This window comes from Malaya genurostris, chromosome 2 (assembly GCF_030247185.1).
Source record: "Malaya genurostris strain Urasoe2022 chromosome 2, Malgen_1.1, whole genome shotgun sequence".
NCBI classification, from domain to species: domain Eukaryota; kingdom Metazoa; phylum Arthropoda; class Insecta; order Diptera; family Culicidae; genus Malaya; species Malaya genurostris.
Genome location: NC_080571.1, coordinates 326,014,626 through 326,028,946, shown reverse-complemented (window position 1 = coordinate 326,028,946; position 14,321 = coordinate 326,014,626). Strand labels below are relative to the sequence as shown.

Genomic DNA, 14,321 nt, shown 5'->3' with positions numbered 1-14,321 from the left:
TATGCGGAGCTAAAATTGAAGGATATTCTCTCGTTTCTCACCCAATGTGGTAAGGAGCTATAGTTGGAAGGGTTCATCGTTCTTCCTGGAGTGAATGAATCCCTTCTGTATTCACCTTAAATAGGGTTTAGCAGATTGTTTGGCATCCTTTAGGGGGTACCGAATTTACTTCTGCTCGTACATACTGCGAATCGTTCTGCATTCTTCCGGGAGTTCAGAATGGTGTCGCTTTTGTAAGATCTCTAAATCCTCTCGGGGGTTGGAGGTTTTATAAACAGCAGACTGTTCGGGACCTCGTAGAGGTTCAGAATTTACTTCTGCTTCCACTAAATGTGATCCTCAGCAGATTGTTCAGCATCCCTTAGGGGTGCAGAATTTACTTCTGCTTTTATGTGTTTTTATGTCGTCATTTTTCCCATCCTCCTAGTCCAACCCTTACCATTTCCTTTCAATCCTTCCCTCTTTTATATCGGAAAAATGAAGCTAAAAACAAATTGATGGCAAGGCACAAATCTCCAAATATCAAGGGGAACGTGCCATTTGAGCCAATTTGTTCTGATTCCTGAAATCTAGAACAGTTTGATTAGATTTGTGCACTTTTCGCTGTGTGAAATACACAGTAATCGAGATCAAGTGAAGCCTTCTTTGTTTTTGTGAAAAATGTGGAAAAGGGGAATGCTTGCATAATTCATACAATTGATCAACTAATTCATATTCGGAAGTGTTAAGGAACATGTCAGCTGTTTTCGTAATCACGACATCCAGTTATGTCTCTGACATTACCCACCCGCCTTTTTAGTTTGAATAAAATATCGTTTTTTATCATAATTTTAAAGAAAAATTTTTAGATAGCTTATTTTCGATACACTGCTTACAAGACCTTAGGAGAAGTGTTAAGACAAAGGTTCGTGCATTTGAAAATGGGATTGAAATTGAATAAAGCGAACATGGTAATCGTTAAATAATTTAATTGATTTTGTCTCCTGAAAGTTTGTAGAATATTTTCTTTACATTTTAAGTCCGTACACCCTTTAGCAATTCCGGGTTTCCTACGTAAAATATGGAAAAAATACCAAAACACAAAGTTAGTTCTCTTTTCAGTTATCATAAATTCAAAAGCGCTACATTTCCAACTTGATGTCAATATCCACTGTACCATTCGTCGAGGTTGGACCGTAGATCGAAATTGTTTGTAGCATGCTACTGCCGAAACATCACCGTTTTTTTTTTTCAAATCACTCACTCCATCCACCATGAATTTGGTTTCGCTCGTCCCTCATCGCCATTATTGTTAGCAAAAGTACACAGGAAACACTTTCTACGCCGCGTGTTATTGTGTTGGTTCTACTATGCATCGGGGACCCGTTGAATGAAGCATAACATGTTCCGCCTTTGTCTAGTTTTTTTTTTCATTCCAACGGCCAAAAATTGAACGTGACGAGGTCGGACGGTGAAATTCTTCCCGTGCGTATGTAGAATGGCTAAGTGCAGCCAGTTCGTGGCACGTCCCGTTCGTTGGTGCTTTAACCGGAATGTTTTCATTTGCCGCACCAAGGTGTAGCCGTCCTTATTTGAATGGCGTATAAAAAACACCATAAACGGAAGATATTACTGCAGAGTTTGCTTTCCGCCGCCGTCGTCGTCGGTGTTCTCACATTTCCACGGAAGCTGGCTCTATGCTGGAAGGACGAACTGGTTCAAAAAGTTTCTCGTGTTTGCTCATTTTACGACCAATTAAAGGCGGGACTGCTTTTCTTGCTCTAAGTCACCACTTGCAAAGGTAATAGGATCCGATTAGGACAGTTCTGCTTACTCTTTGGCGTGGCGTGGCGCGGCGAAACAATAGCTCTTGATATCCTTGAGCCCGGTTTTTTTTTCTCTTTCGACTATTTCCTTTAATAAGTACTGCAAATGGTTGAAGATTGTAATCTCACTCGAAATTATTTCTTATAAGAAAGCAACATTCTAATATCACAACTAATCGCCATTATCAGCCATGAACGTAAACCGAAAACCCCCAAATCCCACCATCACAGTCCATTCGAAAACTGCCAGAAAAAGCCCATCACCGCAAAACTTTAGTTTCTTACTGATTTATGCTGCACTAAATCCTTCTTCGACGGTTTTGCAACACCAGCTAGGCGATTTGCTAGCTTCAGCCATAACTAACCATCAAGAAACTTCTTCGTTCTTGGGACGGTGCGGTTTGCGGTTTCCGAATGAGAAAACCAAAAAACTAAATCGAAAGGAAATGAGCCTCTGCCGTTTAGGGTCAGCATCGTTACATACAAAAGCACAGGGTCATGTTCTTCAAGCGGATGCGTTCTCCCACTACGGTTCTTCGGTGGCTTGGCTTCGAAACTATAATTCTCCGCCTCCGGCAGATGTCATCTATCTGAACATCGTCTCGGGTATCCGGAAAGCAACAAAGTGCAATGTTGCGCTGAATGTGCGGAAAAAGTTACTCCACTGGCATCAGCACAACAGTGCTTGACTTGTGTTGCGTTGCGTTGATCTCACGAACAAGATAAGTACCCCACCCGCAACCCGTTGTAGCTTATTGGCACTAACAGCGTACCTGAGTGTTAATAGGAAAAGTCTACAAGAAAAATCTGCGCAATTTCCCTGACACTTTATGTGCCAACTGAAGGTGTTGACAGTATGAATCGCGGCTGGGTAAAAACTTTTCCACTTAGGCTGATGAATCAGGAGCACCGGAATTGCCAACTTGAACGGTTGAACGAAGTGTTTTAGGATTTTATCGTCTACAAATGCTTTTAACGGCTTTGAAAACTTTCAACTGACATATCGTTGGTGGGCGGATAGAAGGATAATGTTCGATCCAGTCGCTTTACGGTCGAAAGATTTATTTTCAAATTTGTTGTGCTTCCGACAAGTGCACAGTTTAATATCAGCACGGTTCTTCGAAACAAAACAGCACAACTTGCACTCAATACTCTCCCTAGTGTCGCTCAAGTATATTTTTTTTATAATGCTTTGCATCATTTTATCTTGTCCCGTTGTAAGCAGAATATTAGACTTTGCTGAAATTCAAGGGGGATCAAGTTAACTAGCCGTGAAAATAATTCTTGTTTATTCCATTCTCAAACCATGCTTGGATGATTTTTCGATCACAGAATTTAGGAACATGATTTCTGGAGCCGTTCGAGCAAGTTTAATCCTAGCATTGAAAACTTCCAACTGAAATATACCGAAACGTGTTAATACTTTTAACCGCAGAGGCTGAAGGAATTATAAGAGCGATCTAATGAAATAAATGGTGAGAAAACATTCGCGAACATATTCTGTTTCTTGTCCCTTGTTTAGGGACTTCTGTACCTCGAGCGTACGTGTTTTATCTCGAGTTTCAGCATTCTGCGCGAAAGTCTTGCAGATCCAGATTCTCTAGGTAGTCGTGCAAAACTATCTTTCGTCACCATTTTGAAAACATTTGAGCTTCTGATGAAATCAACTCACAGAGTGTAAACAATACACATTAAAGTAGGACTATTATTTCAGTTATTTAACCCAACTGATCACCCTTTTGCTACAATGAAGGTTTTCTTTTTTGTGTCTAACGCGGTGTTTTTCCGTACACTTATCAAGTTTTCACAAGGTCTGAATAGTCCCTGTTCCACCACGGGCTGAAGAAATAACAAATTTGTTTGATGTACCGGATACCGTAATCATCTGAAAAACTTGTATTTATACCTTAAAGGCAGTTCTTAAGTTACTTTGTGCTCCTCAGATATTGAGATCGCATCTAGTTGCATGAGAAATCATCAATACATCACTAGGTGGATTAAATATGTTTAATAGCTAACTGGTACTTTATGGCAGTTTTCATGTCGGGTTGGCTGAAGCAGATGGTTCACATAATTGACACGTAAGCTGATTCTCGTAAGTTACCAGTGATTTAGAAGGGATACCTCTCGTACCTTGATCAGTCGTTTCGTATGAGGGAATAGCTGTATGGAATCGCATACGTAACACACACACACGTACACACACACACACACACACACACACACACACACACACACACACACACACACACACACACACACACACACACACAAATTCGGATACCAAAGCAAAAGTTGCACCATATGTACTTCCCTACGGAACCACACTCTTCGTATCGCGACATTCCATTTCGAATGAAACTTTTAGTGACCTGCTAGGAAAAGGCCACACTCTTAGTAGGAATGAAATTTACGCTTGACGTAAATTCAAGCTTTTTGTAATTTCTTTGATGATGACACAATATATAGATGTATTAACATGTACAATAAATTTGCGTCTATATCGATGTCCTTCAGTTAATTAACTATGAAATTAATGATATGACTTATCTTTACAGGCTTTGAATTGTGAATATAAGTGAATCGCGACGCTCCTTTTACGTGCATCTATAAAAATGTAATTTTTCCAAAGTGTGCATGTACATGCTCTTCTACGAACCCGTATTCGTATTTCACGTCGTTGTAAACCGAAACGAATGTTATCGCATCACATTTGCGTTTATATTAGACATATACTAAGCTACAAGTTTTATTAAATTGTACCTCAATTTCATATTTTATGTCGAAGTGCATTCGTTCTTTTATTTAAATTTCAATTTAACTAACTTAAGATCCATGATCTTGTACCTATTTGAAGCAAGTTACAATTTCCTGCCGTAGCGCGGTACAAATCTTTAGAGCCTACAATTTATACTTTGGATAGATAGTAATACGAAGGTGGTAGTATTTACAGGAAAACGATGTTCTAAGCAGCATCAATTTCCAAGATTTCGACTTCCGGTTTATTGATATTCCTTTAAAACCCTTACAATATGGGTATTTTCGGAACAGATTTGATGAGAAAATGATGTTTAAAATCATTTCAAAATCCAAGATGGTGTTTATCGAAACCCGTAGCAAAATGAATATTTTCGGAACGGGTTTAAAGAACAGTTCTTTGTAAACGTTGTTTGAGTAATTATGACTTACTGTCGAATACTTTATAGTATTGTTACTTTCGGAATGGATTTTACGAGTCAATATTAAGAAGAAAGTTGTGTGGCAGTATTTCGGATCCATCACATTATTATTTACGACAAGATACAAATGCATGTCTTTATTGCTCGAGGTTTTACTTACAAGTGAAGTTATGAACTATCTCTCTCCCTTTCTTCTTTCAGTCTTCGTGTCCAACGGAAAAGGATTAACGCACAAAAGGGCGCGTTTCATTTGACATATACGAATAGCCCTGCGGTTTTGACGTGACATGATTAAACTGCTGATCGTGTAGCTTAGACTGCTACAGCTCGTCCATCCTGACATTACATACATATCTTTCATCTAAGACACATGACATTTTGTCGACTTATCTACCTTTACACAAAATCATAACCTTTATTCTAGGTACTCTTCATCTTCATAATCTTCTAAATCGGACTCTTCATCGTACTCAACGGATTCATACACTTCTGGATCTGAAATTTGTGAATCTCCTTCATTTGAACTTTGTTGATACAGACGCATATTACTGGGATCGAAAACACCCTCGAATTTACGATTTGTAACTTGAAAACCATCAATATCCGAAATTATGTATCGATTACGATCCAATACCTTTTTGACGACATATGGCCCTTTAAACTTGGGGCTCAACTTGTTGTTATCTCCCACCTTTTAAACGGTCCGAATTGAAACGAGATCACCTTCGCAGTAACGAGTGTTCGCCTTACTTCGCATATCGTACCGATTTTTATTGTATTCTTGCAAGTTACGAATGTTACGCGCTGCTGCATTCCTTAATACAGTTAAATCACGATCAAATTTCTCATTCAACTCATCAACGTAAGCTGCCAGATCTTCCGAAACAGTTCGTTTTTGGACTATACCAAACAGTAATCGTGAAGGTATATCGCCAATCGATCGACTAAATGTGTTGTTTAGCAAATATTCCGCCTCAACTAAAACTGTATCTGGATGGATGATTCCTGTGCACGTTCTTCAACTAATTTACTAATTAATGGAATCAATGTTCGATTGTACCGTTCTATCTGTCCATTTGCTTGCGGACACGCGGTAGCTACTAGTTGGTGTCGAACACCGTTATCCTTTACAAAAGACGCGAATTGCTTTGAAGTGAACGCCGTTCCCCTGTCCGTTACTAAAACTTCGGGCACCGAATACGCAGAATGATACGATTTTAAATGTTTTATTACTTCGCGAGAATTTGTTGTCTTTGTTGCATACAGCTTCAAAAACTTCGTGAACGCGTCAACGACCGCAAAAATGTGTACGTTTTTTCCTTTGGTCATATTTAACGGTCCTAGATGGTCTGCATGAATTGTATGAAAAGGAATGCTTATTTTATCAACAATTAGCAGATGCCCATCTACCTTTCTTAAATTTGGATTGAATGCGATACACGTGATACACGTTGAAATGTGTTCTTTGAGTTTTGATTGCATTTGCGGAAACCAATATGATCGTTTTATTAATTCACTTACTTTGTCTATACCGAAATGTCCCAAACTGTTGTGGTATTTAAACATCACCGATTTTTCCATACTTTCCGGAACGTACAACAACAAACGGTGTTTATATTTCCTAAACAACAAATTATCTCTAACTTCGTATAATTTACTTTCGCGATGCTCAATCTCTGATTTAATTTTCGACACGTTCGAGTCTCGTAATGGGTTTACGTAGAGTGCGTTTTGAAATAACGAATCGGATTCCTGATCGATTACATAGCAGTACAATCGTGACAATGCATCCACGTGCTGCATCTTTGTACCCACTCAGTGTTCGATTTCATAGTCGAACTGATCTAAAAACAAAGCCCAACGCGCAATTTTTGAATTGACATCCTTTTTCGCTAACGTGGCTTTCAAAGAATTACAGTCGGTAACTATTTTAAACGGAATTCCGAAAAGATAAACCCGAAACCGTTTAACGCTGTACACGATTGCCAAAGTCTCAAGCTCAAACGAATGTAAAATCGTTTGTCGCAGTTGTTTTACGCGAAAAAAACATTACTGGATGGAATTGATTATCTATTAACTGTCGCTGCATCAGTATCCCACCGAAACCACTAGCTGACGCATCTGTATGTAGCTGTGTTTCTAACGCTGGTGAATAAATGCTCAATACAGGCCTCGAGATCAAGGCTTCAGCTACATTAACTTTCATGGCAGTTGTTTTCGTCGAATAGTTCCGTCGTTTACACATCTCCTGATTCGACTCGCAATAACGAATATGTTTAAGAAGTTCATAAATTGTTCCGTATTTTCGAATAGAAACACTCCCGTAGAGCGGATCATACGACAACCCACTGATGACATATTTTATAATCGCCGAATTGCTCAAATTTGCTTTTTGTCCCAGAGCGTTCATCCTGAACACATAATTGTCATACGATTCCCTTCCGTCTTTCACGCTTTTAGCTAACCGTCGATGTACATCAGCCTCATCTTCTTTATCCGGGAAAGCAATACGAATCTTCGTCTTAAAATCGTCCCAAACCGAAATCGTCGATCGTTCGCCAAGGTACCATTGGTACGCTGCACCCGAAATGCGGCAAGCCGAGTACAATAATGTCGTTTTCGATGACCACGAGTATAACACACGATAGTGATCTATTGTTTGGAGCTAATCCGTTAAACCACTTCCTTCGCTAAACAATGGAATCAGCTGTTTTAATTCTTCTGGATGAAAATATCGCTCGCCACGTGATTAAGATTGTAATTCGCTTTCTTCTATTTCTTCCTCCTCTTCGTCCATGATATCGTCTTTCTCCTGGTCCCCCTGGTCCAGCGATTTTCTGTTTCCCTTTCGTCGTGGCATTTTCGCTTGGTTGCAAAAGATAGAACTCACTATTTTCAAGCGGTGCTAGAGCTATGTCACCCGTTTTCGCTGGTCGACACTAACACTTCACACGCGGTTTATGATGGACTTCTTATTCTCAAACCCAGTTTTCCACTTGCGGTTTTGACGTGACATGATTAAACTGCTGATCATGTAGCTTAGACCGCTACAGTTGTTTCAAATAAACTTCAAGAACTTTATTCCAAATTCAACATAATATTGACTTGACACTTACAATCGAATTGTCAAATAAATACATAAATTGATGAAAATGCTTCGATGTAAATATTTTAAGGTTCATTTTTTGGTGAAAGAAATGGTAATATTTAATTTTAAGTATTGTAGTAAATATGATTTATTTGAATAGATTCATGTTTTGAAATGCTGTTAAAAATGTTATTTGACTTTGACGTTGATTAGTTTCACCATAATTTCATTCCGTTAATTCACAAAAAAATAATGAGTCAAACAATTAGATTTTAAAATGATTTTGGTGACTTTTTCACAGACCTGAATTAGCAACTAACAATTCCTCTTCATATCGTTACACTCAAACATCGTTTTCCAACATGTACTCATCAAACCCGTTGCAAAAATACCCATATTATAAGGATTTTCAAGGAATATCAATAAACCGCAAGTCGTTATCTTGGAATTCATAACCAACTCAAACATCGTTTTCCGACATCTACTCATCAACCCTTTCCGAAAATATCCATATTTTAGTAATTTCCATGGAATATAAATGAACCGAAAACGATTTTCATCGTATGCAAAAACCTCTTTTTACGAAGTAGGTTCGTAAAAAAAGTTTACGTTATTTGGAATTTTCAACGTAAAAAAAGATTACGTTATTTGGGATTTTTGTCGTAAAAAGAGTTACGTAAAAAGAGGTAACGTAAAAAAAGTTTACGTAAACGGAGGTTCGGGTGTATGTATATTTTTTGGCCATACGAATTGTTTTGGTTATGCTGGTTCCTGAATACCGGCTCTGGAAGTACCGCAAATAACAGTAAACTCTGCACTGGAACTTACTTCGACATCTCATGGAATGTTCAATCGATTGTCACACGTTTAGATTTGAAATCGATCCGGTTTTGCAGCTTCGGCATTACAGAGTAATGGATGATTAAAATCTCAAATTGCCGCTTAAAACGACGGTCATTAAAATAATGTCATGAGAACTAAAACACCAAAGAATATTCATATATTAAACTCATGCGGATTGATAAAAAAGGTCTCACTGCTAGGAAAATTAGGCACGTTTTACCTTTTTTATATATATAAAAAAAATAGGTATAGAATTCGCTTAAACTTTAGAAAAGTTTTCCGAGCCCGGAGGGCCGAGTGTCATTTACCAATCGATTCAGCTCGACGAACTGAGCAAATGTCCGTGTGTGTGTGTCTGTATGTGTGTTGTCAACAAAGAGGTCGAGATCTCAGAGATGGCTGGACCGATTTTGATCAAACTAGTCGCAAATGAAGGGTCTCCCCGTCACCCTGAACGCTATTGAGTGGTTTTGAGATCGGATGTTTACTTTTTGAGTTATACGAAGTTTTATGTCAAAATGTTCAGTGTAAACTGTCAAAGTTAGGATTCGATCAGTGGCGCGACATGTTTCGACAAGTTGAGCCTGTATTCGAGCGAGTTGCGCTGCGGTACACTCCGCGCTTGCGGGTCGTGATTGAAAAACTCACTGCTCCAAAAGTATTAATCTTTCCACTCTGAAACTTTGCCAAGATTGTGTTAAACCCTTTAAGGCTGCTTTTTTCAACCAAAAAAAAATTAGACCCAAGTTTGAATTTTTTTCATTTGTTTATTAATTTTTAACTTTTTTAATTAAGTTTATTTTAAAGATTGTTTTATGGAATCGGTAATTCGAAAGCTAAGGAGAAGACGCACATTTCATGTATTGGGCGAATTTTTGTATCTTTATTAGATTTTACAGTATACCTGATGAACCTCTGATGAACCTGTAAACTTTTAACTGAACTTTTAAACTGTAAACAAATACACGTCGACTGTCAAAAAATATTCATTCTGTTCATTTTGCGAGGTTATGTCATGTTTGTGCAAAACCTAATTGACCATTTAATAAAAAGTTTTGAGTGAGTAAATATGCACAGTGAGAGAATAATTTGTTACTCCAAAGTATCATTTTCTTGGTTCGTTGTACATTTGCACTAACTCGTTCAATCACGAAGTGCAACTACGAGCGGTCTACTTCACCTCATCTCAGCTCACTCATTAACTATTCCTCAGCTTGCTTATTTGTTATCTTTACTCTACTACAACAATAAGTACCGACGTCATCGTCTTGCTTGAACCATTAATGAAGTAAACCTAGATTTTCCACTGTCAGCACTAGTGAGTGAGTGTACTGTGGTTGTGTTAAACGCGCAGGCAACTTTATACACACATTTTAGGAGCATTTACGCACCCATTTCCGGAAAATGATGTTTGAAATCGTTTCGAATTCCAACATGGTACCCTTCAGTTTATCGATATTTTTTACAAATCCTTATTCATGTTTTAAAAGTTTCCAAAAAATATTTATTAGCCTGTGAGAAGATATAATATCACAAATAAGTTGATGGCAACGTCTTTCAATCAAACTATTTTCAATTTCGTTAGTAGGATATGCATTGAGCTTGTACAACATAGATCAACTTTAAAAACAGCATACGCAATGAACGATTGTCAACGTATTCCAACTTGTAACACTAGACATTTTTAAAGGCTACATTAATGTTGACGATTCCGCGTCAATAAATAAAAGCATTAGACTGTGATTACATTAAATTTTTCGACAGCCGATGCTATGGCACAGCACTTTACGTACCTCACATCGAGAGATGGGAGAAAATCGCAACCTACGAAATAGCTCATATTCCTTTGCGTGCGCTGGCACTCATGAAAGCATCGTGTCTCGCTCGCAGCAATATAATTTTCAACCCACAGCCAGACAAAGTGGCTTCTTATCAGCTCCCGTTGGCAACACAAGGTATTCGGAATGGAAATAAATTAATTGTGAACAACACATAAAACTCGCACTCTAAACAGTCGCCCCGTTTGTTCAGGACCTACGTCCTGGCTGTTTTAATAAGATTGCTCGTTTTCACATCATTTAAATTCATAGATTCGAAACCAGCAAAAGCGATAAAGCTTATTAACGCCTTTCCAGCCGTACGCTGCAACACACACACACACTCACACCTATGTCCCGACCGAGTGATGGTTTCTGATGGTTTCACCTTTGCTTTCGTCCTTTCTTTGCATGTCCACTGCAGGCACGCTCGAAGCTACCGAAGAAACGTCGACGGGTGCTACCGGTGGAGCAACCGCGCAGGAAGCGTGAACCCTGCCCCGCCAACCGGAGGGTAAATGCCATGAAGCACCAGCATCACGGTCATGCGACACATCCCGCCATCTTCAAGGATGCTTTCGGTGGGGCGAAAATCGGTAAGTAGCTTGAATGTATTGAGGGGGGGGGGGGGGGGCGATATTCGCCCGACTCGACACTGCACGGATAAAAGCTAACGGGAAGATAACAGAACGGAATGGAAAAGCTTATTGCGGAGCTTTTTGGGTTTCGCGTGGAGGGAAAGCTTTCGAAGACGATAACGGTTTTTTGACCGTTGAGCTTTCAAACAGATATTGTAGAGTTGAATCTTCTTTGAAAAAAAATTTTCTGAACCAAAGATGATCTTGAAATACGTTTTAGATGACCGTTATTTTTTTAATTTTTATCTTGGTTTACGCATTTCAACTCAAAAATTCATAACGAACAAGAATATTTATTTGGGTGTTTCTAGTATGATTTACTAGATCCAGTTTTGCCAGCACAATTTAATCAAGTCCAATTCATTTGCATAAACAGTTCCCATTAAGGCCGACGGTTTCTCCCCGTGGAAGCACACACGCGTCCATTACTCTACTCCGCTCACCTGCTGGGGAGGGAACATGGCAAATGCAGTAAAGTCGCACGCTTTCGAAACACTATCCCATGTTGACATCGTCAGTGCTTTGTACCTTGGTCGGGCGAAAGGACGGACAGCCTTGCACCGAAATCATTAGCAGTAAATTATCGTCGACTAACTATTAAAACACAACTTAAGTCAAGAACTTCGCCTTTAGCTACCCCTTACCCTTTGCACCCCACGACAATCTTTCGGCAACAAGGAGTCAAGAAGTAAAGTAGCTACCGAAAGTTGCATCAAAGTGGAACGGGCGACACAAAAACAACGACGCTTTTTTTTCGTTTCCTTCAACTTTCTTCACATCGACGCGGACGACGACGACGACGACAACCAAGCCGCGGTGGTAACGCTGGTTCCTGTGCCTCCGCTGTTCCGGCTAGTGTAGTGAACTCGAGCAACACATGGTCGGAAGTGGGTGTGTGTGTTCAAGTGGAAAACGGACAGTTTTCTCACTGAAAGATTTGTTGTGTGCCGTTTCAGCTAAGAAAACCGGTAATGAGCTTGGCTATGCCGAGTGAGCACTTCTTAATAATGAACGAGCTTCGTTTTCACTTTCTGATTCGGAAAGATTACAGAATCACAAATTAAATGGACTTAGCTAGAAGGTTCATGCTTACTATGTCTCTCAAATATGTTCGTCGAGAAGTTCATGTACTGTTTTCTCCGAGATGAATTTACTGATTGCACTATACTTATTAATTATTATTATTAAATATTAATGATTTAATTTATTTATTCATTCATTAATTTCAAAATTTTTTACTACTTTTTACTCAGATGAAAAACCTTTTCATCTTTTGTATTAAGAGGGGGATAGAGTCTAAATGATGAAAAAAATCATCATTTGTGAGATTTTTTACAGAATTATCGTGCAATAAAATAAATTCAAATATTTTGAATGATGATAAGCATCATTCGAGCAACATTTTGTAATTTTTTCGTGGAAAAATATCAAGAAATAAGTCGGTGAAGATGTATTTTTGAGAACGCTTCTAAAAAAATCATGATTTGCGGTGTCCACTGTATCTCAGCGCAGACTAATCAGAAGTGAACAAATCAAAGCAGCATAGATAGAGTAGGAGTTTTTTCTAGACCCCAACGTTTCTATTTCATTTTTTTTTTCAATTTTGTGAATTTTTGGTGGTTGTTTTAAATTGAAAACTACGATTTTTCACGAAAAAACCGCCGTTTTGCAGCTGCAAACTCACCCCAAAGTAACAAACCACGAAAAGGAAAACATTGGGGTCTGGTTTTTTATATGTAAAAAGTGTGTGAAAAATTTGAAAAAAATGTAGTTTTTGAATGACGATGGAGACGGACTTTCAAAACCTGCTTTCAAGGAAAACGCGTTTAAAGTGTTTGCCTTTTTCTATAGAAAGGTATTAGAATTGCTGGAAAAACCGACTTTCGAACGGAGCCTCGGAAACCCAGAGTGTTATATACCATTCGACTCAGTTCGACGAGATCGGAAAATGTCTCTGTGTGTGTATGTGTGCACTTTTCGAAGATATTTGAACGCACTCATTTTTCTCAGAGATGACTGAACCGATTTTAACAAACTGGAGCTCGTTTGAAAGCTACTGTCGGGCCATTGGTCAAGTTCGAAGACCAAATGGTTGTGACTTTATGTTCCAGATATTTGATGGTATATGTGACGTAACCGACAAAACACGTTGATTTTTACCGCTCTTATCTATATAAGGGTGCCAATATTTTGGGATCACCTCAAATTTCACGAAGCGCTAGTGCTCAAAAGTTTAAGCACCTCGAAAAATGTCCTCATGCAAAATTTGAGCTAAATCGGGCATGCGTAAGAGGTGTTGCACGGCGGTTAAGGTTTGAAAATTTTCGATCTTGAAAAAGCACCATAGGGGGGAGTACATGAAATTTCCAAAATCGAAATTTTTTTTGATGCCGAAACTCTTAAAACTGCATGAAACATCGAAATTTAGTGTCATCTCCAATAAAATTGATTTTTTCAACTTTCTAGGCATTAGAAAAATTTTGATATTTTTTGTAAGTCCCAAAAAGTCGATTTATTCAAAAAAAATTCAAAAAAACGTTTCAGGCAATTCTAAGACTTTCGGCATCAAAAAATTTTTTTCGATTTCGAAAATTTCATTTAACTCCCCCCCAACACCCCCCTATAGTGATTTTTCAATATATGAAAATTCCACTAAGGGTTTTTAGATTAGCATCACTGTTCTCATACAAATAGGCAACTCAAATGTCAAGCACTAGTTGGGAAAAATTATGCTGACTGTGTGACACAAACACTGTAGCATGCTTTTGTGAACTACTCGAATCAATCTGAATCAATTGGTGTCAAAATTAGTATCCGAAATTATTTAATAAAAATATGAAATATATTTTCATGAGACTGTTATGAAAGAAGAGAAAGGCATTATCACACCACTAGGTGAATTAAGAAGGGTTTTTGTCCATAAAATCAATGGAAACAATTTATTTGTCAAG

The 14,321-nt window shown here is 38.4% G+C and overlaps 1 protein-coding gene across 11 annotated transcripts in view; it reads left to right on the top strand.

Moving 5' to 3' along the window:
* Positions 1 to 14,321, top strand: part of LOC131431424 (potassium voltage-gated channel protein Shaw-like) — a 217,387-nt gene that overhangs the window by 191,271 nt on the left and 11,795 nt on the right. For all 11 annotated transcript variants that reach the window (XM_058597135.1, XM_058597134.1, XM_058597124.1 and 8 more), the window contains one exon: positions 11,157 to 11,328. In XM_058597135.1, coding sequence (XP_058453118.1) covers positions 11,157 to 11,328 — 172 coding nt within the window. The remainder of the gene's footprint in view (positions 1 to 11,156; positions 11,329 to 14,321) is intronic.